General features: G+C 34.2%; 2 protein-coding genes across 4 annotated transcripts in view; one reads left to right on the top strand and one right to left on the bottom strand.

Moving 5' to 3' along the window:
• Window positions 1-14,962, top strand: part of LOC110113914 (zinc finger CCCH domain-containing protein 19) — a 64,025-nt gene extending 49,063 nt beyond the window's left edge. For both annotated transcript variants that reach the window (XM_020846637.2, XM_028697720.1), the window contains exons 9-11: window positions 11,822-11,976; window positions 12,099-13,166; window positions 13,246-14,962. In XM_020846637.2, coding sequence (XP_020702296.1) covers window positions 11,822-11,976; window positions 12,099-13,166; window positions 13,246-14,687 — 2,665 coding nt within the window. In that variant the 3' untranslated portion in view covers window positions 14,688-14,962. The remainder of the gene's footprint in view (window positions 1-11,821; window positions 11,977-12,098; window positions 13,167-13,245) is intronic.
• A 590-nt stretch (window positions 14,963-15,552) lies between these two features.
• On the bottom strand, window positions 15,553-24,451 carry LOC110113878 (tRNA-dihydrouridine(16/17) synthase [NAD(P)(+)]-like). 2 transcript variants are annotated; one of them, XM_028697722.1, is made up of 3 exons: window positions 24,303-24,451; window positions 15,852-16,603; window positions 15,553-15,782 (listed from the first exon to the last, which is right to left on the bottom strand). In XM_028697722.1, exon 2 carries the CDS (start codon window positions 16,555-16,557, stop codon window positions 15,874-15,876), a length of 684 nt encoding a protein of 227 aa, XP_028553555.1. In that variant the 5' UTR covers window positions 16,558-16,603; window positions 24,303-24,451; the 3' UTR covers window positions 15,553-15,782; window positions 15,852-15,873. The 2 variants fall into 2 exon arrangements, with proteins under 2 accessions (XP_028553555.1, XP_028553554.1); XM_028697721.1 differs by having other exon boundaries at window positions 15,553-16,603.
• Window positions 24,452-27,296: the final 2,845 nt, after the last annotated feature.

A 27,296-nucleotide genomic window follows, 5' to 3' on the forward strand; every position in this document is an offset into this window, starting at 1 on the left:
CTTGCCTATTTCACTCCCTTCGGCAATGTTTTAATAGTTTCACACTGCTATTAATTGATGGCGTGCGTCGCTCCAGCTAGGAGCCTCTAGCATTAACACAATTTCTTAAAGAATTCATGTCATTATTGTTCGACAAGTTTTACGCTGGCTGTCGACTACCTAACGCAACCCTCCACTTTTCTCATCCAGGACTTAGGACCTGGCAACGACAATGTTAATATTGTTGCTCTTTCTAAGAAAACATGAAATTCAGTCAGGATTGATTATCAATGTGCTAAGTTTTGGAGTGAGAGAGGATCCATGAGACTTTCTTGATCATGAAAGTTTCTGATTGCTCGCATTTCAGACCCATTCTTGCAGATCTTTCTATAGCAGCTTATGATGCATTGGATTTCGTCTGTTCCATACCATTGTTTCCAAAGTCCCTTAAAGTTGAATCGATTTCATGCTGGTAGACCTTTGGGCTCTCTTCGATTTAATGGAACTTCTTATCAAAAATATCTTTTGGTAAATCCTCGTTATAGGCCCATAACTAGTACCTCTTTACATTTCTAATAATTAGAGCTTCTATGATTCATCTTGTTCTATCCCAATCTTGGCCTATATCATTGTACTCCATTATCTCATTTTGGTTTATCACTAGCTGCCAACTTACTATTTTTTATTTTTATTGAGATTCCAACTTTAGATCTCCACTTTGAATGTCAAAGATAATACCAACTTTTTTTTCCCTCAATTTCTATTAAATATTTGAGAGGTAAAATGAAAAGGATCACATTGATTCTTTCTCTTATAGTCACACGTCCAAGATGGGCCACCAACCCCCCTTCCTCTCTCTCTCTCTCTCTCTCTCTCTCTCTCTCTATACATACAGCCACAGATTATGTTGGTGATTAGGTGGCCACTGCGCCCCCTCTACAGGGTCTTATGCAAAGATTGAATGGACAATTTTCATGGTTAGTCTTTAGAGAGTCCCGTGAAGCTCAATATTGTCAAAGCTCAACATTTGACGATAAAGCATAAGGGGGGTGCTTCAGTGTGCAGCACAAATCGTTCCCTGCTTTAATAAATTGGAGCACGTCACTTTTGTATTCAGGTACTAATTGCCCTTGTAAAGTGCCATAACTAGATGTAAATCATGTAATTAAAGCAATTAATCAATTATTAATAAGCAGAATTACTAAGCCATATATACAAGCAACAAATCAGGATTGGCAGCGAAGAAATAATGTAGTAATAATAGGATCAAAGAATCAGTTATTCAATTGGTGTAACAAAGAGTAAAGAAGTCAATTATGATACACCGACGCGGACACGAGACATGAGACATGGCCTTCATTGAAAATATAGGACACGAGTATGGTGCGAACATAACATTATAATTTTTAAATAGTGTATAAAAATTAATATAACATCATATTAAAAATAACAAACAATAACAAATTAATATAATAATTACTTGTCTAGCTTATAATATAAAATGTCTTGTACAATCACAAAAATTTAAGCAAAAATTATTTTCTTCAACATCAAGCTTTAACTACTCATTAAAAGGAATAATAGGATTATCTTCAAGAGTTTGTATTTGGCCTTCAATATCATTATCATTTAATATCATTGCTTCTAACTCTGGTTCATCAAGAGAGATTTGCAATCTCCATTATTCTCATATAATCAATGGAATCAAACTCATTTTCAACAATATCCCATATTTTATTATTTTTTTTATATAAAGTGGAATCTTTCATGATAGAATGAGAAGATTTGTATGTAAATCTTCAGCCCGTTGTGTAGTAATTTTATTCATCTTTATTTGAATGAATATGTGCTCCAATTTCTCTCACAATAAGAGTAGGATGGAACTTGACTAAGAATTTTTATTTCAATTGTTTAAAGTAAAGATGCTGAAGCTCCATGAATCAACCACATCTTTGAATCCATCCTCCATCTATCAACCAAAGATTCTTAATAACCAAAATTCTCTAAATATCCAAAGAATTTGACAAGTTCAATATTATTCATTAGTCTCTCCTTCTCATTTGGGAAAAATAATGTTTCAAGCATGTCTTTCTCATATTTGAAACATGCTTAGGGTCTTCTAAATCATGTTTTGTGGAGAAGTATGTTGAGGGTCTCTGGAAGCCATTCTTTACTTGGATATCTTCAAAGAACACAAAAAAAAAAATAAAATTAGAGAATTCCTATCCAACAAATTAAAAATTAATTATAAAAGATATATTCAAATTTATCTTTGATTTTATGAGTGAGTCAAGCAATGAAGAGGTGTATTACTTTTGCTCAATCTATCCTCCAGAATAATATATAAAACTCTCCAAAAACTTGAGTCTTCATCATGTGGCTTTCTTTTATGTCTATATATAACTTCTTTCACTTTAGCTAACATGGAGTCCCTCATCTCATAAATTAAATGTTAGAACGATTTATGTGTCGACCAAGGTTTAAAATTGCGTAATTGGGTATTAAGGCGTTTTTTGTTCGTGAGGCGAGGCGTAAGACTCAAGGTGTTTTGAGGCGTAAGACTCAAAATCTAAAAATTGCGTAAAGTCAAAGTAAAAGTTAAAATTAATTTTTTATATAATATTTAAATAATATGTTAAAAGTTGACATATTAACTTTCTATTGAACTATAAAGTAATAAATTTAAATATATATGAAATTAAAAATTGTATAAGATGTAAACTATTAAGTGATAAATTATGTGAAATAGAATTTAAATTCAAATATTACATGAACAAAACAACATAAAATATATAAATTGTATTAATGTATCATATAACATCGTTCAACTCTAATTTTTCTCTTTCTTAGTTGCCTACTCATCTACGCTTAATTCCTAAAGAAAGATGAAATAATTGGTCACAACTCAAATCATTTGTACTATTATTACTAAGGGGATTTTTATTTGAGTCACTGTCATAACAAATTGATCTATTCCCTATCTCATCATGTAGGGTCCAATAACTCTCAATCCGCTTCATTTATTTTAGTTATCTTCATCTTTCATAAATGTTTGTCATCAACATAAAAATAATACTCCAAAATTTTAAGAGGAGATGGTGGTGGCCTGTCGCTTTCTAGTGATCCCCTGCGGCGGCTACGACGGTGGTGGCTTTGGTGAAGGTGGCTGAGAGGAAGTTGCCATGGCTTTGGGTTGCAAGAAGGCATGATTGTTTTGGGGGCTTTTGTATAGGGTTTAGGTAAGTTTTAAATAAAAAAATATATATATAAATAGAGTGAGACGTATGCCTCATGCTAGCGAGGCGAATTGCGTCTCAAGGAGCCTCATAAAAAAGTTCGAGGTGTAAGCCTTGAGGCATTTTTTACTGGAATTGCGTTGAGGCGGGCCTCAAGGCAAGCCTCATATTGCGCAATTTTAAACATTGGTGTCGACCACTTTTAATATATAAAAAATTGGACCATTAAAAATTAAAATATAGTCGATATCATCTCACCATAAATCATTTAAGGTCTTCGCATTTGCATATTTTGTCTTCCCAATGTCATTATCTTGATAGCAAGATCACTTCTTATTGATCACCATGGATTGAAGTGTAATTTTGATTTGTTTGAATCTCAACATACCTATAACAGAGGCAAAACGAGTTTCGGCCATAACTAACATTCTCCAATTTGAGAAATCATTAAAGATGGACAGTCTCATGGAGCAGTTCATAATGAAATTTCTAATCAAAACAGCATCTCCTGTAATTACTTTTATTCAATGACATTCATTATAAATGATTTCATTTGTCTCAATATTTTTGGCTGTATAAATATTTTTTAGAGCAAGATTTAGAGTATGCACAATATATATAGTTTAGAAGATATGAGGACATGCTTTCTCTACAAGTAATTCTACAACTCTACATATTGGTGTATTATCAATAATAACCTGAACAATATTTGATGGCTCAATTATCATTATCACCTCTTTAATTAAATTGAAAAAAACTTTGTACTGCCCTTCACAATTCACATCTTTGATGAACATTGAGTAATTCTCTGTGAAAACCATGAAGTTGATAAGTGGTCTTCTTTAAAGATCAGTCTAACCATCATACATCAAATTAACGCCTTTCTCATTCCACACTCCTTTTGTAAGTTTAAGTAATGTCTCAATATTTACTTTCTCCCTCTCCAATAATTTTGATCTAATTGCATTGTATCCAGGTAGAATATAACATGCAAGATTGTTATTGAATGAAAAGTTGAATGTATTATTATAATAAAGATTCCTTGCAAGGTTGAAAGAAAGTCTAGCTGAAAAAGACATTCTTACAATTTCACCATCAAGTTGCTCTAGCATTTACATATTAAATGTCTTCTCTAGAAAACTAGTAACAACACATTTTCTTCTCTTAGGTTCATATCATTCACTCCTAAATGAACCAATATTAGCATTAGTAGCAAGATGATCAACTCTAATGGAGAAGGAAACAATGTGGGATGAACCGTGAGTAGAGGGAAAATGTATATCTTTAGGAAGTGTTCTTTTGATCCTTGATTCAACTTCATCAACCTGCCTTTGCAATTCATTCAACTATGAAGTAGTAATCTTAGGGCACATTTTAGTTCTATGTCCAATAATAAGTAATGTGTTTTAACTCCAGAATATGATCATTTGTTGGTGGCATCACAATAATTGTATTTGAATGACATATTTCCTCTACTTTCAAAGGTTTTTCCTAGCTTCGTAATATGATTCCATAAAGGCTTATTGGCTTCTACATAAGGCTCTGTTAAATCTTCATCACTTAGTTCCACCACCACTAGAGCTCATTTTTCTTTTAAAGAAACTGATGAAATCATGGAATTGAAGAAATAAAGTCTTTGCAAATTGCAACTAATGAAAAAGTAAACATGTATCATGCTGATCAAATTTAAATCATAATAGTTCAATGTATCACATCAAATTAAAAACTCGGTCATCAAAAACTAGCTTAGCGAAGGATTTGGGATTGAGTGTCAAGATGAGAGGTTGAGGTTGCCATTCTTCACTAGCACAAATACTAACATTTAAACATGGAATATACAAGTTTTAGCCGTAGATTTTGGACAAAGCACAAAACCATCTATTTTGAAAGCCAATTTTTAAATCTGAAAGATGTCTATATTTTATCAGATGAGCACAAGCTCAGTAGTGACCAAATAATAAAATGTAAGACTAATCTACCAATGTCAGATATGTACAGGATCTATTAAGTCATTCTCACATACATTGTTTAAAATTGCACAATATGAGGCTCGCCTTGAGGCCTGCCTCAGCCCAATTATAGTGAAAAACGCCTCGAGGCTTACGCCTCTAGCTTTTTTATGAGGCTTGCGCCTCAGCTTAGCTGAGGCCTGCCTTGAGGCACACATCGCCTCGCTAGCGTGAGGCTTACGCCTCAACTTATTTGTATATATGTTTTGCTAAAGCTAACATAAATCATGCCTTCATGCACATTCGAGCGCAACAACTGCTTCTAGATTGCCTCTACCTTTAACTCACAACCTTCGCCGCAGCCAACACCATCATAACCGTCACTGACAATCACTTGAAAGCTGCACACTACCACCCTACAAATTTTGGAGCATTAATCTCATATAAATGTTGATGAAAATATTTCTAAAAGATAAGCATGATTGAAATAAATTAAAAAGAAGCATATTACGAGGCATTAGACTCTACCGAATGAGACAGGGGATAGACTAATTTGTTACGACGACACTCAAATAAAGACCACCTTAGTGATGATAGTGCATATGATTCCTAGGTTGCCAACTATTTTAGCTTTCATCATAAATTAAATGTAAATGACTAGAATTAAAAAAGAAGAAAATTTGAGTTGAACTTGATATTATATAATACTTTTATGCAATTTCTATATTTAATATTATTTTGCTCTTATAATATTTGGATTTTAATTCTATTTCATGTAGTTTATCACTTGTCATTTTATATTTTGTGCAATTTTTATTTCATTTGTATGCCAATTTGTTAATTCATAATTCAATAGGAAGTTAATATGTCATTATTTAACATATTATTTAGTTATTATATAAAAAATATTTTTTATATTTATTATCACTTTATACAATTTTTTTGATTTTGAGGCTTACGCCTAAAAATGCCTTGAGGCTTACGCCTTGCCTCATGAACAAAAAACACCTCAATACCCAATTGTGCAATTTTAAATATTGCTCACAGATAATATAACCCAGTATTGAAGCTTCCACTGTAGGTGTCAAAACATCTAATTTTCCTAAAACAATAATTGCCACCAACTTAACATGCAATATGTCATGCAACACTTAAAATATCACAAAAAATTAGAGAGCAAATTATATTTAGATATATTTTTTTATGTGCTCGTAATAATGTTGCTTATTATGCATTTAGGCACATAATTATTGAGAGATTCAGTATCATCGTTCATGCAAACTTCAAACTAAGTAATGCATAGATTGCATGAAAATTAGCAAACAAGATCAAAAAAAAATTTTGGAAGGGTTCAAAACCATACTAATAAACATAAACTTTAACCTTAAAATAAAGAATAGTAGTCTAATTGTTTAGAGTTTAACATTACAATGATTCATGAACATGAAAAAAGTTTCATGCTAATATCATAATAAAATTCATGAAAGTTGGGTTAAAGGTTTTCAAACAAATCGATATCAAAAATATTATAAGCATGCTTGATAGAATAATCCAATGACTTAAAAAGCTTGATTCGCTCAAATTCAACGAAGAAACTCATTTTAATTAAATATTTTTAAAACATTAAATATAACATCACTTGTATGCATTTAGATGTGTAATTATAGAATTTTAAGCAAAAGAATTGGGATATTTGAGTTTCTAAAATCAACAAACAACTTATCAGATAAAATTGACTATGTTGAATTTTTAGTGAACGAAACAAATCAAACCTTAGCAAGTTAAATAACAGTAAGGCATGCAAAAAATAGCAGCATTTAGTTTGTATTGAAAAAAAGTATACAATAGTATGCTTTTTACCTAGAGAGGATGGTTCCACAAGAAGATGAAGTAATTTCCACAACAAATCAAACCATCGGATTCTACCTTGAGAAGATGGTTTTACAAGAAGGCGAAGATGCAAGTGATAGGAAACATTTGAAGATTTCAAGTAAAATCTATCCATTGAGACAAAAAAAAAAATAGAAAAATGCTCTACAAATCCCATAGGAAAATCAACAAAACAACATTTTAAATCAAACTAATGAAAGAAATAAAGCAAGATACAATTGATCCTCTATTTGTGAGGAGGATCTATCTCTACTAAATCTCTAGACGTCGCTAGAGCAAAAAAAAATTAAACCTAAAAGATCTCAAATTTCACCCAAATTCAAGATGAAACCTTAACCCTTACAAGAGAAACTATTTAAAGCAAAGAATATTACAAAATCTCTAAACAACCCCTAATTTAAATTTTCCCTCTCAAAGAAATATTTAATTGAGTTGTTCCCTCCCAAAGCAATATTAATTGAGTTGTTCCCTCCCAAAACAATATTTAATTAAGTTGTTCCCTCCAAAAGCATTATTTAATTGAGTTGTTTCCTCCCAAAGCAATATTTAATTGAGTTGTTCCCTCCAAAACAATATTTAATTGAATCCCTTAATTCAAATTGGATCGGTTTAACAATACTCCCCTCCCAAAGATCCATCTTGTCCTCAAGGTGGAAGGATGGGACATTGTTGATAGCTTTGTTCAGCTTCTCTGTTAGTGGCCATGCTATCGTCCACTGGAATTAAAGCTAAAGCTTTCCTCTCTAGACATAGCCATGCAACCGTAAACTTCACCTCCTTAGTCAACCCATTCACTATTAAATACATCTCCACCCGGTACACCCACCCATAAGCATCTTCCCTTTTAAATACTGACATCCCCAACTTCCTCACCCTAGGATCACTACCTTCCCAATAGCTTTTTCCTTCTTCAGCATAGTGGTTGTCGTGATCCCTCCATATTTTCCTCATGTATCGTGCGTGGGAATCCCACCTTCCTTCGCTTCGCCTCACATGACATGATCCCCATGGTTCGGCCCATCCCCCTCCTTCGGTCCTCCTCTTCCCTTGCCCAAAAAACGTCCCATAGGAGTCGGCCACCCCACCACCTTCACCACAAAATGCTCTTCCTGCTGTCCCCCCATCCGATAACCCTTTTCAGAGCCCTAGGAGGTGACTCTTAACCCCCTCCTTCTCCGATGAGTGGCTCTCCTTGCCCAAAATACGTCTCATAGTGGTCGGCCGCCCTACCGCCTCCACCAAAAATTTTCATCTTTGTTGTCCCCTCATCCAGAGACCTGGTCCACTCTTTATCAGAGCCACAAGAGGTGGCTCTTGATGAAAGAAACTCTTTTCTTTCTTCGCTTCGGCCAAGGGAATCCCGATCAAATCTTGGTTAGGGTTAGCCATCAGAACCACTCTTGAAGTTTTTGTTTGCATGTCCAAGAACCTTCTTAACATATCCTCCAGCCTTCTAAATCGGTTTTTCATACGATTTTCCATATATGAAAATCTTTCTTGTATGACAGAGAACTTCTCCATGCCGGTTTTGAATTGCTCCATCTTTCCATCTTCTTTGCTATCATTAATTAGATCTAGGCTCCAATTGCAAAAAACAACGAAGATATCATATTTTTCCACCTAAGAAAGCGCTCTGATACCAATTTGATAGGAAACACTTGAAGATTTCAAGTAAAACCTATCAATAGAGACAAAAAAAGGCTAAATGATCCACAAATCCCATGGGAAAATCAACAAAACAATAATTTTTATTGAAGAAATCAAACTAACGAAAGAAATAAAGCAAGATACAATTGATCATCTATTTGAGAGGATGATCTATCTCTCCCAAATCTCTAGACGCCGCTAGAGCCTAAAAAAACTAAACCTAAGAGATCTCAAATTTCAGCCAAATTCAATATGAAATCCTAACCCTTACAAGAGAAATTATTTAAAGCAAAGAATTTTACAAAATCTCTAAACTACCCCTAATTCAAATTTTCCCTCCTAAAGCAATATTTAATTGAGTTGTTCCCTCCCAAAGTAATATTAATTAAGTTGTTCCCTCCCAAGACAATATTTAATTGAGTTGTTCTCTCCCAAAGCAATATTTAATTGAGTTGTTCCCTCCAAAGCAATATTTAATTGAATCCCCTAATTCAAATTCGACCGGTCTAATAGCAAGCTCCTTTGGCCTCGCCTGCTTGCGCAAATGAAGAAGACGCAAAACCCTTGTTGCTTGCGGAAACGAAGAAAATGCAAAACTCACATGCTCGCAGCAATGAAACCCTTGCTTGCAGACTTGAAATATGAAAGGATACAGGATAAAACCTATAGGGATACATGCGGTCCAGCTCGTTCATTTAATTGAAAGGATTTTATTTTATTTTTTCATTAAATATTATTAAATATTAGGACACGCATGTCTGTTTATATTTAAATATTATTTTAATCGGACGCATTTCGGCCGTGTCAGTATCCAACACGTGTCCGACATTGCATACCTTCATAAGTGTGTTGGTGCATCATACAAAATCAAAGAAACTACAAAAAGATTAAAAAAAGTAGTATTCTTTTCATTGACTATATATAGTGAATGATAGGATTACTGTTTGTTTAAAGATTTTTTTAGTTTCTCTGATTTGTTTATTTGGAGCACTTCAGCCTTCAAAAGTAAGCCTTTTCCATCACTTGTTGAACGTGACATTTTTTTAATCCAGTTTTTTAAAGGCAGAAGGAAACTTTTCTTTTGTGTTCCACTTTGCTTCTTCTATATGTGGTTCTTTTACTGATTCCAGTGAAGCTTGAAATATGATTGATGTAAGGGAGTCATGTGAAGTATTGAAATGGAGTTGGAACTTTACTGTCAGATTTTTACTAATTATAGTTTACTTGAAATGACCTAACGATCTATTTACATAGGCAAAATTTGCATGATTATTTAGTTAGCATTCAGTGTGCTAATTTGATTCCTTCCTAACTCTTGCATTTTTTTTTTTTTGCCTTTTCATCATATCTTCATGTTCATCCATTTGAAATTTTCTTAAGGGGTTAAATTTCAAAATAGTCTCCCCCCGAATATTTGCATGTGGCCATTTTAGTCTAAGAATATAATATTGCTCCAATTTAATCCCTGGACCATACAAAATTGATCGAATATGGTCCCTTTATTTTGTAAAATTGAGGATCTAAATTTGGATCAATTTATATCACAATTACAATATGAGGGACTATTTGGGATCAATTTTGTAGTTAAAGGATTGAATTGGGACAACGTGATACTCTGTGATTAAATTGATCATACACAAATAGTATGGGGATATTTTGAGATTTTTTTATTTTCTTAAGTGTTCCATACATGATAGTCATCAAAGTTCTCTTAAACAATCTTAACCCCCTTGATTTAAAAGATCCAATTGAAACTATCAAAGTAAAATGCATAGAATTACAATTTTAAGTATTTTTGTTTTAGGATTCATCTGCATCTTCTACTACCTTCTATATTTTATGTTGATTAAGCTATTTTCTTCCCTTTATTTAGTTAAAAATGTGATCTCTACTGCTGATTATTTTTATTTTTCATCATAAAAAACTAGAAAAATGTTGTAATGTTTTCAATTTGGTTTTGGTAATTTACGCAGAATCAAAATGCTTAATTTTTGCTTTTATGATAAGTATCTTATCATAAATTATTTGGGAAAACTAACTTATACCAATGTACTTCTCATCACAAAATTTTGGAAGCGGACTAATTGCGAAAAAAGAAAAAGGAAAATAAAATCTATTAATGCCATTAAGATATTTTTTTTGGAGGGTCCTATGTCTGCTTGATTTAGTTATGCATTTCATTTTGATGGATTTTTTGTCATCTAAATTATTTAGTTTTCATTTTTTTTTTAAATTCCAGTAGTTGCACGTGCTTATGTTAGACCGGTCCATTGGACCGGTCCAGGCGGGACCGGCTCAGGCACGAACAGGGCGGAAGTTTCTTCCGCCCGCTGGGATGCCGAGCGAGCCGCACGGCGTGCGGGAGCCAAATAGGAAAGAAATTTTGGGGAGTTAAGAGGGAAATTTGAATGTAGGGACTGTTTAGGGAATTCCTTTTGATTTGTATGCATTAAATAGTTGTTTTTTCTAGGGTTTGAGTATCTTGAATTTGGCTGAAATTTGAGATCTCGTAGATTTAGGTTTTTTTTGGGCTCTAGTGGCGTCTAGAGATTTGGGAGAGATCGATCCTCCTCTCGAATTGAGGATCAATTGTATCTTTGCTATTTTCCTTGCAACTACTAGTAAAATACAAGTCTTTTCTCTGATTTTTCTGCAGTTTTTCCCTGCTTTCCTATTGTTTTTGGCTGTTTTTCTGCTGTGGACAGCAGTTTTACATTGGATCTACTTGGTTTGGTGAGAAACACTTGGAAATCCAAGTGTTTCCTATCAGCTTATAAGCTGGTTTTCCTGGAATCCTGAGTTTTATTCTTTTGTTTTATGGCCCCATCTTGCTTTTGGGCATATGCAGATTTATATGATCTTATATCATTTTTTTTATTTAGGGTCTGCTTGGTTTTTGAAAAGTATGATTTAAAGCGCTTACATGCAAAGCAAATCTCTGCATTTTTCTTCAAATTAATTTTATTAGTTTATTTTTTCATAGTAGTACCGCAAATAAATGCTGTCGGTTGGTACATTTACTTTTCAAGGGTTTATTTTGTTTCTATTCCTCGCAACCAAACTTCTGTTAAGGAAGTTGTTGTTTGCTTTTTAATTGTTTGTTGCCTTAACTAACTTCACGCATAGAGAATGTGTAGAAAAACTGCAGCTTCTTAGCACTCCTGAAGAGCAGATGAAGAGGCTTAATGAAGTTCCAGATGTACATACTGACCCAAAAATGGATCCTAGTTATGAGTCTCCTGAGGAAGATGGAGATGAAGATGAAAATAAAGAAGGTGCTTTAACCTTTTTTCTGATCCTTTTTGCTATTTTAAAGTATTTGCACCTCATAAGTTCCAATTTGATTTATGCTTCTGGGAGGCTCTCTCTTTATTATGATTTGCCTATATAAATGTAGGTAATCCAATGCAATCTACCTTCAAAGGAAGGGAGCTGATTTCCCCACGAAAAGAAGGTAGTTATAATTGGAGTGGAGTACTAAAGAGCTCAAACAATATTATTGCGTTGGGCAGATCTGGACATTGTGATGATTTTCAGAGCATGGAGCTACATGCTGTTTTGGCTGCAAGTGCAAGTGAGTTTCCTTCCCCCAAAAAAGAAGATGTGAAAATTAATGTTGAAACTCAAAACACTGAGTCAAAAGCACCTGCTGTTGAGCCTTCGTCAGAAAACAAAGAACTTTCGAGGGAATTGGCAGTTCAACTTGAACCTAAATTGGAAACTTTACTTGCTAAAGTTGATCCTCAATCTAATGCCAATGAGAATGAGAAGCTATGGCACTATAAAGACCCATCTGGAAAAATTCAGGGGCCATTCTCAATGGTGCAGTTGAGGAAGTGGAGTAAACACTTCCCATCTAACTTGGGAATATGGAGAAAATCTGAAAGGCAAGAGGACTCCATATTGCTAACTGATGCACTAGCTGGGAACTTCCAGAAGGACCTACCTGAGTGGGTGCCTGGGGATATCAAACCCACTCAACTTGTGAAAACTAGCGAAACAACTTCAGTGGTGTATCCAGCTCATTTGAGCCACCCCTCCCCACCCATCATCAGTTCGGCTAATATCCAGAGAACGACTACTTCACTTTCAATTTTCATAGAACAAGGCAATAATTCTAAATCTGATGATGTGGGCGTTCCTACGGGCCAGTCTTCTCTTGGGTCACATTTGGGGTATCAAAATACTGCAACTCAGAATGAAAAAGCAGTTAGAAATGTTGCTTGTACTGATTTAATTGCCAACTTGGACAATAAACACGGCACAGGAAGTAATGGTATTACTATAGCTTCTAGACAAGAACAGATAGTAGCGAATGTCATAAATTCTGAGGCCAATCAACAGGTGTCCTATCAGTCGATTGATTTGCATAATCGGCCTGCAGTCTTTCCATCTGAAATTGATCCGAGCAAGAAGCTTCTTGAACAACCTGGCACAATTCCTGGAAGCATTTTATCCATAAACGGTAAGGGATCAGATTTCTTCTGGTTTTCCATCTTTGCAACTTAAGAATGTTTACTTACTGATGTCTTTTTCTTATAAAGGGAATCACTCACAGCCAAGGACTGATTTAATAGGCGAGGTATCAGCTTCCGAAGGACATGCTACTCAGAAGCAGGACTTAGCTATGCCACTTAATTCAGACTGTTGCAGTAATCTTAGTGTACCTAAGCCAACAGACAAGCTGATTGACCATAGCACTTCTAGTACAGAGTCTAATACAGTGCTGGAAATATTGCCACGTGATCCTTCCCAAATAACGTTCGAAAATGGTGGAGCATCAGATGTGAAGCCTACAGTAGTATCCAATGCTTTGGAATCTGTTTCACCTCATAGATCAGATGCTTCTACCTTCCCTAAGCTTGCCCCTGAAACTTTACAGCCAGCATATACTAACTCATTCACACAAAATTCAGGTGCTTCTTTTGCCACCTCATTGCACCCAGTAAATGCATATGATCAGGCTCTATCCCAAAATGAACAGCCTATTCATCTAGTTCCTCAAACCGTCAGTTCATGTAATTGGAACCTGCCTAATGATACGATGGGCAGAGAGCTGTCGGCGCCTTCTTTGAATTCGACTACAATGCTTTCTGGTGTAAGTGCTGGTGTTTCTACCTCAGTTAACTGCAACAACACACTTCTGGTTTCATCTGATGGTTCTAAGTCATTTTCAACTCCTCAATTGAGCAATAGCACAAGCACAGTAACTTTCCAACCATCTAACATGTGTTGGGGTACTGGGAATCCAGAAGTTAACAATCCAGGTTGGCAAATGCCATATCCATATCAAAATTTTAATAATATGGCAGCTGCAGTTGGAAACATGCTATGTGGTTCAGGAGCCACAAACAACCTGGGTTGGGGAATGATAGCGCAGGCGAACATGAACGTGCCCTGGGGAGTACAACCAAATGCAAATATTTCTTGGGGCCAAGGTCTAACTTTGCCACCTCAAAGAAATGCAACTTCAAACTTTGTGTGGGGAACCCCGCAAGGAAACACAATCCTGAACGATGGCTGCAGACCACCGGCCCAAGGAAATGTTGCTCCATATCCATTTTGGAATGCACCTGCACCTGCACCGGGATCGGGGTGTTCAAGCCAAAATCCTGTTCGTATGCCGGCGCCTTTTGTGGGTAATATGAATCAAAATGCCTGGGGAATACCTAGCCAGGGAACTACTGGTGCAATTAACACTTCAGGAATAGCTCATGAAAACAAGAGCGCATCTTGGGATTCACCAAAAGAAAACCCAAGCAATTCGAGTTTTCGAAAAGATAATTTTACAGAGAGGAATATTGGCTCAAGAAATGGTGATTTTCGTGGCACTGGGTCTGGGTATGGCTCTGGAAGGCAATCCAGGAATTGGATGCCGTCTGGTAATGCAGAGGGGTCATCTAGACCTCCAGAAAACACAGGAATATGCAAGTTCTTTGGAAATGGACACTGCAAAAAAGGGGCTTCATGTAATTATATTCATTGATGACCAATCAAGTGATGAGGTTTGTATAGTCTACCGAGTTTTCTGTATCTGCTGTAAATGTTTCAAATCCTGCGAATTTTGCTATGTATTATTTATGTTGGCCTTCTATAGCTTTTGGTTTCAACTTGATGGTTAGGGGCTCATAGCAGGCTTCCTATTAAAAATTATTTATTTAGTTTGGGAGATCATATTAGCTGTGGAAAGAGAATGCTTCGAATATTGTATTTGCCGAATATGGTACTGGTTAAAGTAGGTAGCAACTAAGCTTTTTGCAAGACTAAGATCTTTGTTGAAAAAAAAAATAAAAAATAAAAAGGTGGTGAAATAAAGAAATACTACCTTATTAGTTTTTAAGTTAGCGTCGTTAAGCTAACAATTTACAGAACAAACTGTCACCCAAAAAGTGTAAAACCAACATTCATCAATCTAAATATGTGCAAGACTTAAAGGGCCTTGGATGTTCCAGGATATTTTCCTCTGAAATAATGATATCTTTTCTTTTTTTTTTTTAACTAGATATAATGCGCAAGGCTTATAATAATGGAAATAAGCACCAGCTGAACCATTTTTTTTCCTGGTATTATATGAAAGCTTTAAATGTTCTAAGAAATAATTGATTTTTTATTTATTTTTTAAGAAATAATAGAATAAAATGTTTTTCAAGCAGAGCAGCATTAGGTCACAAATGAAACACAAAAATCTGTCTGCAAAATTTTTTTAGACTATGATCAATACAAATATTATTTTGGTAATATTTGATTCTCCAAGAATCATTAGGCAAAAAAAGTCTTTTAGCATGTCATTCACTGCAAGTTGAAATAAAAGACAACCGTTCATACAATATATAATTGCCAACTCCAAATAATTAGTATAAAACTAATAACAATGATGATCATCATAAACTATATATAGAGCAAACAGTCAACCAACAACAACATCAGCGTCATGACATAGCCCCCGAGAACATGTTTTTCAAATATATAGTTGGGCCATTGAAAGAATTCCTATAATAAACTAAACAGTATAGTACCATTTCAGTTAGCACTAAGAATCAGAGGACCAAAATAGGACCCTTCAAATCATCCGCTATGGTTTACCTTCACAAACATTTGAACCATTCGGCGATCACATAAACTGGTGGTACACGAAATCCCTTAGTATAGCATAATACTAAATTCCATAAGCTTTACGTAAATAAAGAATTACAAATCGCACTGCGATCTTTGTATAGTGGACTCCTCCCATTAAGATTCCTAAGCTTATTTACCATTTCATAAAGCCACTCAAATGTAAGTTTTGACTGCGAATTAAGTTCTTGTCTAACATGTGGTTGTATACTAAACCAGTCCCCTAACATCTTGTGCACATGAGATCGAACCATTCTCCAAGGCACGGGATATCGTTCACAAAGCTTCAAATATTCTTCCACAAGATCTGCCTGGTCCAATCCAGCATCTTTGAAGCTATTATTATCGCTATCATCTTTCCATTCGGCTGTCCGGAGTCCGCTAAAAAGTGCTGGGTTCTCGAGAAGTGACTCAGCTGACAGCACACCTTCAGCACCCGTGTGCATCAAACAGCTGTGAACATCATCTAAATGGCGGATATTTCCATTTGCAAGGACCGGAATCCTCACAGCATTCTTTACTGCTTTGATGGCATCCCAATCTGCCCGGAATTTTTTCCCATCCTTTTCGTCTCTGGTGCGACCATGGACAGCCAAAAGAGCACAACCGGCCTCTTCCAGCATTGTTGCATATGCTAATGTGTCTTTCAGATCTGGGAAGATGCGAACCTTACATGAAACAGGAACATGGAGATTGTTAGCTAGCTTTTCTACAAGTGATTTTATCAGCGGAAGATTATCCATAAGAAAGGCTCCATAATTTCCTCGCCTCGCAATCCTCTGAGGGCATCTGCATTGACATATAAATAAGACAAGTGTCAAATTGAGCATATTGGGCAGTACGAGGCATACGTCTTATTGCCCTTTTTTTTTCCAAATCACATTTAAGGAAAGCCACTAATTCTTCAATTCTAAGCCATGCGTCAACCAATAACTAGAAATATATTATTGGAATTGCAAAGAAAAAAATTAACAGTTAAATTTCTATACATAAACATCTGAAAGGTAAGCTAGTGCAATCCTAAGAGGATTCCCCTCTTCTATAATAGAGAATGAGCCCTAAAGTTAAGAAATCAGAGAAAAATGTACTCATCAGCATTAACAAAATCAATTTGGCCATAAGCCTTTTGAGCTAGGATTTCATCATGTTAAATAATGAAGTGAGATTGCATGTCCTTGGATGAATCAACATTGTTAGAAGGGTGAGAGAATTAAAAAAGACATCTTTACTTAATTTGTATCACCTGTACAAGCTTATATATGTGCAAGAGAGGTGAACAATCAATTACAATAAAGGAGAATATTTTCCGTAATGAGAAAATATTACAGTAATAAATAGTGCAAATTGTTCCTATAATTGTTAAGGCAATTTGACGATTTAGATGTGTCATTACCCCTTTTGCAAATTTATTGCTTTGTAAAAGATGTCAAGTTGGATTTTGAAACAATAAAGACTAGAGATTAAATAGTCAAAGATTTTTGCTCAGAAATCGTGATTGCTGCAAGTGCAAGATTGATCTGACAAAGAGAGTATTGTGAATCAAACACAAAACAGCTGGCAACGAGATCCAAAGAAAGTATGTATTAGATCCTTGAATCAAGTTATCAATAGAGGATGATGACAAAGTAATCAATAGAGCATAGATACAGAATGGCAAGAGAATCCAGTAGAGCATAGACGAGTTACAATGGGATGAAAGTGTGAGAATAGGTTAACAAAGATCAAAAGTTTAAGGAGTGTAGCATCGGCTAGAAGAAGATGTTTATAGAAAATCTACGTTGCTGCGTATCTGATATCATATTAAAAGGTAGATCGAATGACAAAAGACGACTGCTTTACTGAATTTTTATTGATAGTACCAACATATATGTGCCTGTATATAAGCATATGAATAGAACAATTAAGGAAAGTACAATATGAAGAACATTCTTAATTATTAAAAAAATTATAATAACAGATACTACAACTTCCTACCGGCTACCATAAATAATTAGAACTTCATGAAAATTTAGATATAGTAAGATATATTATTACGTAGTTGGATTAAAACAATATTATTAAAAATGAGCTAGGTGCTTTTCTAGGACCCCAAGCAAGCTGAGACAAGTCCATAGCTCTTCGCACACTTCCCAGTGGACTTCATTACAACACAATGCCTAGGCTAGCTCCTAAGCTTAATGTGCGAGTAGTGAGATGAGAGCCTTATAATATTTAGAGAGATGGTGCTAATGCTTCAAATGCAAAAGATGAACTAATTTTTTATCATGAAAAATTAATATTAGGTGATTGAAAAGTGCATCGAGATTTGGATAGACAATAATGTAAATGAGGAAATAAGTTCAATTATTCGTAGGTGAAAGAATTATGATGTTTTAGAGCCATAAATCATGAGAATGTAGAAGATGAGGGTGCGGTGGTGCATGAGGAAGCGATGAAATTCTACAAATCTAGTAAAAAAAAGAGTGTGGATGATGAAGAAGATGACAGAGAATTGACAAGGATAAAATAATCCTTATTTATGCATGCTACAAAAGTATAGTGTGTGATTAAGGATCGAATTAGTCCCCTAATCTTTTGTGAAGTACTAAAAAAATTCCCGGCTATATAAAAGTATCAATTTGTTCACATGACTTCTTAAAAATAGACAAAATTAGTCCTATAAAATCATTCAGGCCCTCCTATTTAAAATTTTAAAGATCAAAATGATACTTTTAAAGAGAGGACTAAAATAGTCCCTCAGCTTTTTTGAGGGATCAAAATGATCCCCAACTCTTTTAAGGGACCGATTTGGTCCCTCAACTCTTTACAATGGGACTTTTTTGGTCCTGCCATCTAAAGGTAGAATTTATGGTATTAAGTATGAGGGTAATTAGGTCTTTTTTAATTAAAATATTTAATAAATTTAATTTTTAGGGATTATAAATTTGTAAAAAATTTATTAAATTTTTCTTTAATAATTAAGGGTAATTAGGTCATTTTTAATTCAAGGTTGGGTCAAGATTCCAAACTTTTAGAATTGAAGTTGCTCTCTCATTCAAGGTTAGGTCCAATTCCCAACTTCGAGAATTAAGAGTGAAGCTCACCTCGCAGACCTCTCGCCTTTACTTGTACGAGCCTATTTCCCATATAAGATTTATTTCACTTTGCTACTATCATTCATTTCTAATGTAATCACTACTAGTTAGTGAATCAACAATCTATATAAACTTGAATAATTACATATGTATTATACATATGAATAAATTGAAATACATGCTATCATATGAAATAAATGCTATCATAAATATGACACATATCAATTTGCAAATATCTGAAATTTTCACTATTTCTTATGCATCAATTAGGTATCTCACATCGTTATGAATTTGTTCGCCTACAATACCCTGCCTTCTTTTTCTTCTATATAAAATCTAAAGCATGAAATTCTTCATTTATACATGCATTCAAATAAACTAAAACAAGCAACCAAAAAATCTTACAAATTTATCTCAATTGCATTTTTTCTCATTCAACTCAAAATTTCTTACTCTCCCAAAACTCTCTCTCCTTCCTTCCCTTCTCTTTTCCTTACCTGATTTTTTTCCTTACTCGAACTTCGCAAGACACAGTAGCCCCAATTCCTCCGCTCGCTGCTAGAGATCCAAATTCCAGAAAGTGACGGGGAAGGAATGAAATGGAATTGAAAATGCAAGGCTTAGATTAACTTATAATATAATAATAATCACTAGCACTAACTTATAATATAATAATAAGCACTAACAAAATCTGCTCAGCTTTCCCAACCGTGTGATTAAAGGGATCAGCCACTACCAACTTTGCATGGGGTTTTAAGTCGAATCTGGCATCTCCCTTTTAATACATTAAAATCACTTTAGTTAAATAATACAGAAAAAATCCATTTAATGAATTCATACATGTAGATATTATTTTGGTTTATTGCTTATATATATATATATTCTCAAAATTAAAAATAGAATTTAAAAAGTGATTTTAATTTAAAAATAGATTTTAATGAAAACAAATTCACATTTATAGAAAGTTTATAAATATTTATTTCGAATATTTTGGGTATGATATGCCGCACTTGAGAAGTTAACGGAAGTGTTACACTGGTCGATCTCAATCGAATGAAGCACTCTAGATGCGAGACTTGGTGTTGGACGCGATTGACGCTCAGTGCTCAATCGATGGCTCTCTAGGGCTTCGAAAGCTCGCTAGGGCTTCAGACGGTTGCTAGGGCTGTGGGAGTGGTAGTCAACGAGTGCGCAGGACTTCAAGCTGTGTTCGATATGCGTTGTGGGATGTTGGGTCAAAACTGCTGCTGACGCTCGCTCCATTGCGAGACATGGGAGTTGTATTTAGCAGGGGTTTCGACGCTAGGGGAGTGTTCGAATGATTCACAGCTGCGTAAAATAAAAAGGTTATTTTTTTTTTCAAATTAGACTTCGCGGTTCTTTTGGTAGATCCAAATTTGTGTTGCATTCCATGACCCCTAGTCTGAGATTTTGATGATGACTAATAATGTTAATTAAATTATCTTAGTCTTCTATAAATATTTTGAATGTTACTCTTATCTGTGAGTACTAACATTTCAGGAAGATCACACACTGCTCAAGACAATGGAAGACTCGAGACTGGGTATATTAGGATGTGAAAGTCTGTAACTTTGTATTTTCTTTATTTCTTTTTTTCTTGAGTCTGGCCACAAAAAGTATATGCAAACTGAGTAACCATGCACACACACAGGGGGAGAGTTTTTTTTTAGAGAAAAAAATCATTATTTTTTTATGAATATCATACTATATGATTTAAAATCGTATTGTACGATACTCTGTGGCTCAACGACTATCTTCTATGAACTAATCGTACTGTACGATAGTGATCGTACTATACGATTCGTTTTTAATATTTGAAAATTGAACACATTGTACTGTACGATCTAATTGTACTATATGAATATTTGAATACTTGCTAAAGTTAACTCCCGTGCTTAGTCAATTAAATCAAGGCTTAATTAATGATTGGTGTACGACCTTGATCGTACCGTACGATGAACCGAGACGATTTTTTGGTCGTACCAACATTCGTACCAGACAAACCATTTATTTTGTTCTAATTGTACTATATGACTTTGTTCATACTGTACGATGAAGTGAAGATGTTTTTTGTCGTACCAAAGATCGTATCGGATGAAATCTTGATTTTTGAACTAATCGTACGGTACGATGTATACATCGTACAAGACGACATGAATATTTTAATTGATCGTACGGTACAAACTTGATCGGATCCATGGTTTAAAATTGCGCAATATGAGGCTTGCCTTGAGGCCCGCCTTTGCGCAATTCCAGTAAAAAACACCTCGATGCTTACGCCTTAAGTTTTTTTTATGAGGCTTGCGCCTCAACTTGGTTGAGGCCCGCCTTGAGGACCGCCTTGCCTCACGCTATATATATATTAAAACTTACTTAAATCTTGAAGTAAATGCCCGACATTGGACTCTATAGGAGAGGAAGGGGAGAGAGCAGTTCATCATAATTATGATTCAAATGAAAAACCTTTGTGAAGACAATGCTGATGACTTATGAGTTCTTATGTGATATGTCATTGCTATTTATTTTTGGAAATTTGAATTATATGTTAATGAAAAGAATATTGGGATTTGGGAAAGATAGAATTTTGAGTTGAACAATATTTCATGTTGTCTTATTATTGGGAGATTTCACTTAATATCTTATGCTTTTTTATGTTTTATATTATTCACTCATTAGTATATAAAAAAGTTATCATTTTATGTTTACGCAATCTTTTGATTTTGAGGCTTACGCCTCAAAACGCCTTGAGGCTTACGCCTCGCCTCACGAATGAAAAACGCCTCAATACCCGAATACGCAATTTTAAACATTGATCGTATCAGATGATTTAACAGAGACGAATTTTGGTCTTCACAGCATTCGTCCAGTATGAACAGAAGAAGTATAGAACAGCATACTGGACGATATTCGTATCGTACTGTACGATATATTGAAAATTTGTTAACTGTTTGTACTCCTTCATATCGGGACCAGAGCTGTTTTGAACTGATCATATTGTACGATATCGAATCGTACTGTACGAACAAAAACGGCTAAATTGAATTTTTAGGATTTCTTAAAGCTTGATATATAATCAATGCCTTTGCTTTTTGAAAGGGAGAGGGAAGAACATGACAAAGGAAGGAAACTCTTGAGGGGGGAGCTTCTTGAAAAGATTTAGGGCTTGTGAGAGGAAGGAGGAGGTGAGTTTGTGCATGAGGGAGGAGTGTGAGGGGATCACACGGTTGCTCTGAGCCTGCTGTACGCTTGCTCCTCCTATGGCACGGGTAAGTCTTGTGGGAGCTCTCTAGGGGGAGAGCCTTCAAGGTCAAAGTCCTCAAAGGTCCTCTGCCTTCTCCAGGAGAGAGAAAAATGAGAAAGTCCGTTGCCGTCATCGGGAGAGTGACAGCGTCCGGCACTCCCCCACACCGGGGAAGGTGGAAGTGAGTTTGTGAAAAGGCTTCTCCGCCTTGCTGTGAGAGCAGAAGGAGAATTACTTTTGAGCAGTGCAATTCCCGGAGTGGACTCCGTGGAGTGGATATAGGTCAAGTGACCGAACCACTATAAAAAATTTTGGTGTATTTTTTCCATTAACCACATTTTATTTTTCTTGCATTACACATTGCTATAACTGCTTGGTGAAAATTTTGATTTTAGTATTTTGTTGTGCGATTTAAAATTTCATCACCATTATTACAATCGTCATTTAATCACTAGCTTCCGCTTCTAATTAGTTAAGTCATATTTTAAAATTAAAAAAAAAATAGAATTCTTATTTAGGCTTTGATTTAAAAAAAAAAAAACTAATTCACCCCCCTCTTGGCGCATCTTGTACATTCAATTTGTTGTTAAGAAGTTAACGTGAGGACCATATATGTCTTGTTTTAAGGAGTTGAGGGACTAATTTGGTCCCTCAAAAGAGTTGGGGACCATTTTGGTCCCTCACGAAAAGTTGAGGGATCATTTTGATCCTTTTCTCAACTTTTAAATACTCGGGGATCATTTTGGTCCTTCATAAAGAGTTAGAGGACAATTTTTGTCCTTATCTCCTTCAATAAATATAATCTATTTAGAAAATTTTTAGAACCTAGAATACAATGACACTTGAACAAATTATTTTAAATTACATCATTTTATTTTCTTAAAAAAAGTTCTTTGTAATTGAAACAAATATATTAAAACAACTTTTTTTAATTGCACATCATTTAGTTTAAGAGAGAACTGAGGGTGGCGTATAATGCCTTGGGTATTGGACACTAATGTTATCTTGAGGGCGCAAAGGTGTTTAAGAACACTAGACTGAAGCATTGAAATGTATACAACTAGAAAAAACAAAATGTTACTAGCTTAAGGAGTTCATGATAGAAATATAATCACTGTAAGTGCAAAAAGAAAAATAAACTAATGTCATTGCCTAAAGATGTGAAGGCAATCAAATATGTGACCAATAATATCAGCATAAATGTCTCATATATAATTCAAGAAAATTAAGTGAATCTATTTTGAAAGCTGAAAGATTCAGTTTAACCTAGCATTTAAGAAAGCGGTTTGCAAGAGCAACATACAAAGTGAAGTACAGCGATCTTTTGCTTCTTCAAAAGAGCAAAATGGAAAGCAAAGCAACAAGGTAATTAAATGAAGCATGCTCCTTTTATAGTTAGACATATTGATTGTAGATGTAGAAGAATACCAAAATGAACGATTAATTACAAATAACATTAAGCTATATTCCGAAGTCAATTTTGGTAGAGTAAATAACATTGCTTAGATGTGAGCAATCAATACTAAGCATGACGTATAAAATAACAACATTTGATGGTTTGAACTTTGTTGTGAACAAAGATGAATGAATACAACACTTGATCCTAATTGATAGACAAAGATGCAGGAAGGTAATATAAAAGCTTTCTTCAAGGAGAATGAAGTGAACAAATTTGTATATTAAATATGCACTTCAATTTTTACAACACAAAGAAATCTGTGGTTTAAATCCACAATTGTAATAAAAAGCCAACTACCAAAAAAACAAAACAAATTAATGATGAATATTGAAGTATTAATAACATCAAAGCATGCCTATGATGTAAAAAAAAGAAAAAAAAGAAAAAAAAGTCAAACAAATTAAAAAATTGCAACTCTAGTAAAAGTTCAAGCTGTGTATAAGTGAAGTAGGGGCTTTGACCGCTTTATGCTTCAGAAGAAAAAGCACTTCAAAAGTAGCATAACTCCTGCTTTAATTATAAAGTGTCCTTTAATGGGCTTCTAAATTCTAACGACAATTGCATATTATAACCATTAATCTTTGTATAATATAATAAAATGTAAAAACACCTTTACAATGTATTCAACATAAACTTCACACAACAATTTCATTTTCCTTTAACTAAGGAAAAAGATGAAGATAAATTCGTTACCCAAAGTTTATATCAACATAGTCGCAATAGGACTCCACCCTTTTAGCTGCTTCCAGCAGAACATTTGGATCATTTGCGCAGAATTGGACAAATAAGGGACGATCTTCCTGCTTAAGATATCACAACAGAGAATGTCTTGAAGTTTCTGTTGAAAGGCAATGAAAACTTCTAACACAACAAACCCAAAGGCACAGTCTTAAATAGGTAACAAGATAGAATGAATCGAAGTATTAAAAGAAAAAAGGAGGTAGTCCGAATTTAAAATGGATAAAAATTTATTCAAAATTGATTCAACATCTTATATCAAATGCAACAGGGATTAATAAAAAATGGAGATTTATAAATTAAATTACAAATACTTAGGACTTGAGATGACACTAATAATGACAAAGGTGAACAACACTAATAATTACGTTTGAAACCTAAGACTTGCTCAATGATCACTCTAAAGCTTAATCAAATCAAAATTGAGTATAATTTCCATTGACTCGAAGATAGATTATTCAAAATTAAATCAACTCAACTTAAAATTAGCTCTCACTCTATCTCTCTCTCTCACTCTTATATATATACACACACACATACACACACAACAACAAGAACAAGAACAACATCAAGCTTTTATCCCACTATACGGGGTCAACTATATGAATCCTTTTTCTCCATTGTGCCCTATTAAAAGTTAAATTCTCATTTAAATATATTAAAGAAAGGTCATTTCTAATATTTTCTAACTAAGTCATTTTAGGTCTACACCTTTCTTAACATAAGTCAAATCTAATAAATCTACTTTTCTAACAGGGCCATCGAAAGGCTGCCCATTTTATGTGACTAAATGATCTAAGGCAACTCACTCTAATCTTATATTTTGTTGGAGTAAGTTTGATGCTGTCAAGATTTGTTATTTTATCTTTTTTTATTTTCTTGTGTTTTGTATGTAATGTAATTTTATTTTGTAAGGCTCTATGATGGAAATCTATCCATGATCATGCCTGGTTGGGTGCTCTCAGGACAGTACACTGCATTGCCTTTCCACTTGTGTTTTCTTGCTCCTTTTCTCCTGTGGATGCTCAATTTTCTTTGATGTTTTTTTGTTTTCCATGCTATCTTTTCTTTTCCTTGCTATTCGCTTTGATTCCCTGCCAGCTGTTTGGATTTCCTGCTGGCTGTTCGGTTTCTCTGTTGTTTTCTCGATTTTTCCTATGGGCTGCTTGGTTTTCCTACTGTTGGCTGCTTGATTTTCTCTTTATTGATTTCTATGTAGGAAGTTTTAATGTGGGATGAATTTGGTGGTTCGGATTGACTGTTTTGGTGGCACATTTATGTGATTTATTAAATGCTATTCCTCCTTTCTCCTATAAATTGGGGCTGAATTCCTGTTTGCAAAAAAGAGTTTTTGGAATATGTTCAATTAAAAACCTGAGCATTTTTTTAGCTTTTGAGCTAGTCTTCCGCTTTCCCCTATTGCTTCCTCTCGTTTGTCTTTCTACTTCTAGAGAAAGAATGAATACAATAAAGTTTTATTATATCAATTATTTTCTTTTAAGAAAAATATATTGTTTAAATTGCAAAGATTGTAAAGTTATTCCGAGTGAAAGCCGATGTACCCAACATCGCTTATTAGTTTTGAACTTTATGATGAAGGGGAAGAAAATAAAAAATAAAGTAAATCGTTATTCTATGATTTAATTGGGGCATTTAAAGAATTTTAATAAAAATATTTTTTAGAATAATATTTTAAAATTTTGTTTATGCATGAGAAAGTTAATGTTATGTAGCAAAAAAAAAAAAACTAGTGATATTAAGAATATTACAAAAGATGTGCTTGAAGTATCAAAGAGAAAATATACTAAAAGTAAAAATAGTCAGTAATGGAATAAAAATATGCAAGAAAAAATATAAAATAAGAAGATTTGTTATAAAAAGTGGTTTATAAAAATTCTAATAATTGGGATAGAAATAATGAGGCCTGTAAGGAGTCTAAAAAAGCAATTTGCAATGCAAAGATTTTAACTTTTAATGATTCATATATTAGATTAAATACTAAGCAGGGCGTAAGATATATGTATAAGATAGCTAAACAAAGATAAAGGAGTAGAAAGTATTCAGTTCAAGTGAAGTGTAATAAGGATGAATATCAAAAAGTACTTTTATTAGAAGAGGATATTCAATAAAGGTGGATGAGATATTTTTATAAACTCTTTAATGAAGATTATGAGAATGCGATTGACTTTAGTGATCCCAACACCCTAAATGAAAAAAAAAATTGTTATCAGTGTATTAGTAAAATTGAAGTTGATGAGGTTTTAAATAAAATGAAGTGTGGAAAAGTTGTTGGACTTGATGATATTCCAATAGAGGTGTGAAAATGCTTAGAAGATAAAAGAATTTCTTGGCTTACTAAACTTTTTAATATTATTTTGAAGACTAAAAAGATGTCACATTAGTGGAGAATGAGTGTGTTGATTTCTATTTTTAAGAATAAAAGTGAAGCGCAAGATTGTGCGAATTATAGAGGAATTAAGTTAATGTGTCATACTTTAAAATTATTGGAGAGAGTTATGGAGCATAGGTTGCAGCATGAGACTAATGTTTCTCAAAATCAATTTGGATTCATGCCCGACAGGTCTACTATGGAAGCTATACATTTATTGAAAGGTTTGATGGAGAAGTATAGAGAGAATAAGGAGGATCTACAAATGATTTTTATTAATTTAGAGAAAGTATATGTTAATGTTCCAAGAGAAGTGCTATAGTGAGTCCTACATAAGAAAGAGGTTAATAGTACTTATATTCATGTTATTAAGGATACATATGCAATAGCTTTTACTTGTGTTCAAACACAAGGTGGTTTGACTGAGTATTTTTCTATTTCAATTGGATTACATCAAGGATCAATCTTAGCTCATATCTTTTTGCTTTAGTCATGGATGTTCTCACTAAATATGAGTAAGAGATTGTACCCTACTGTATGCTTTTTGCTGAAGATATTCT

The sequence above is a fragment of the Dendrobium catenatum genome, unplaced genomic scaffold, assembly GCF_001605985.2.
Source record: "Dendrobium catenatum unplaced genomic scaffold, ASM160598v2 fragScaff_scaffold_992, whole genome shotgun sequence".
In the NCBI taxonomy this organism is placed as follows: domain Eukaryota; kingdom Viridiplantae; phylum Streptophyta; class Magnoliopsida; order Asparagales; family Orchidaceae; genus Dendrobium; species Dendrobium catenatum.

Bases quoted from the DNA above. Each gene is read 5' to 3' on its own strand.
- LOC110113878 (XM_028697722.1), bottom strand. From the start codon at position 16,557: ATGGATAATCTTCCGCTGATAAAATCACTTGTAGAAAAGCTAGCTAAC.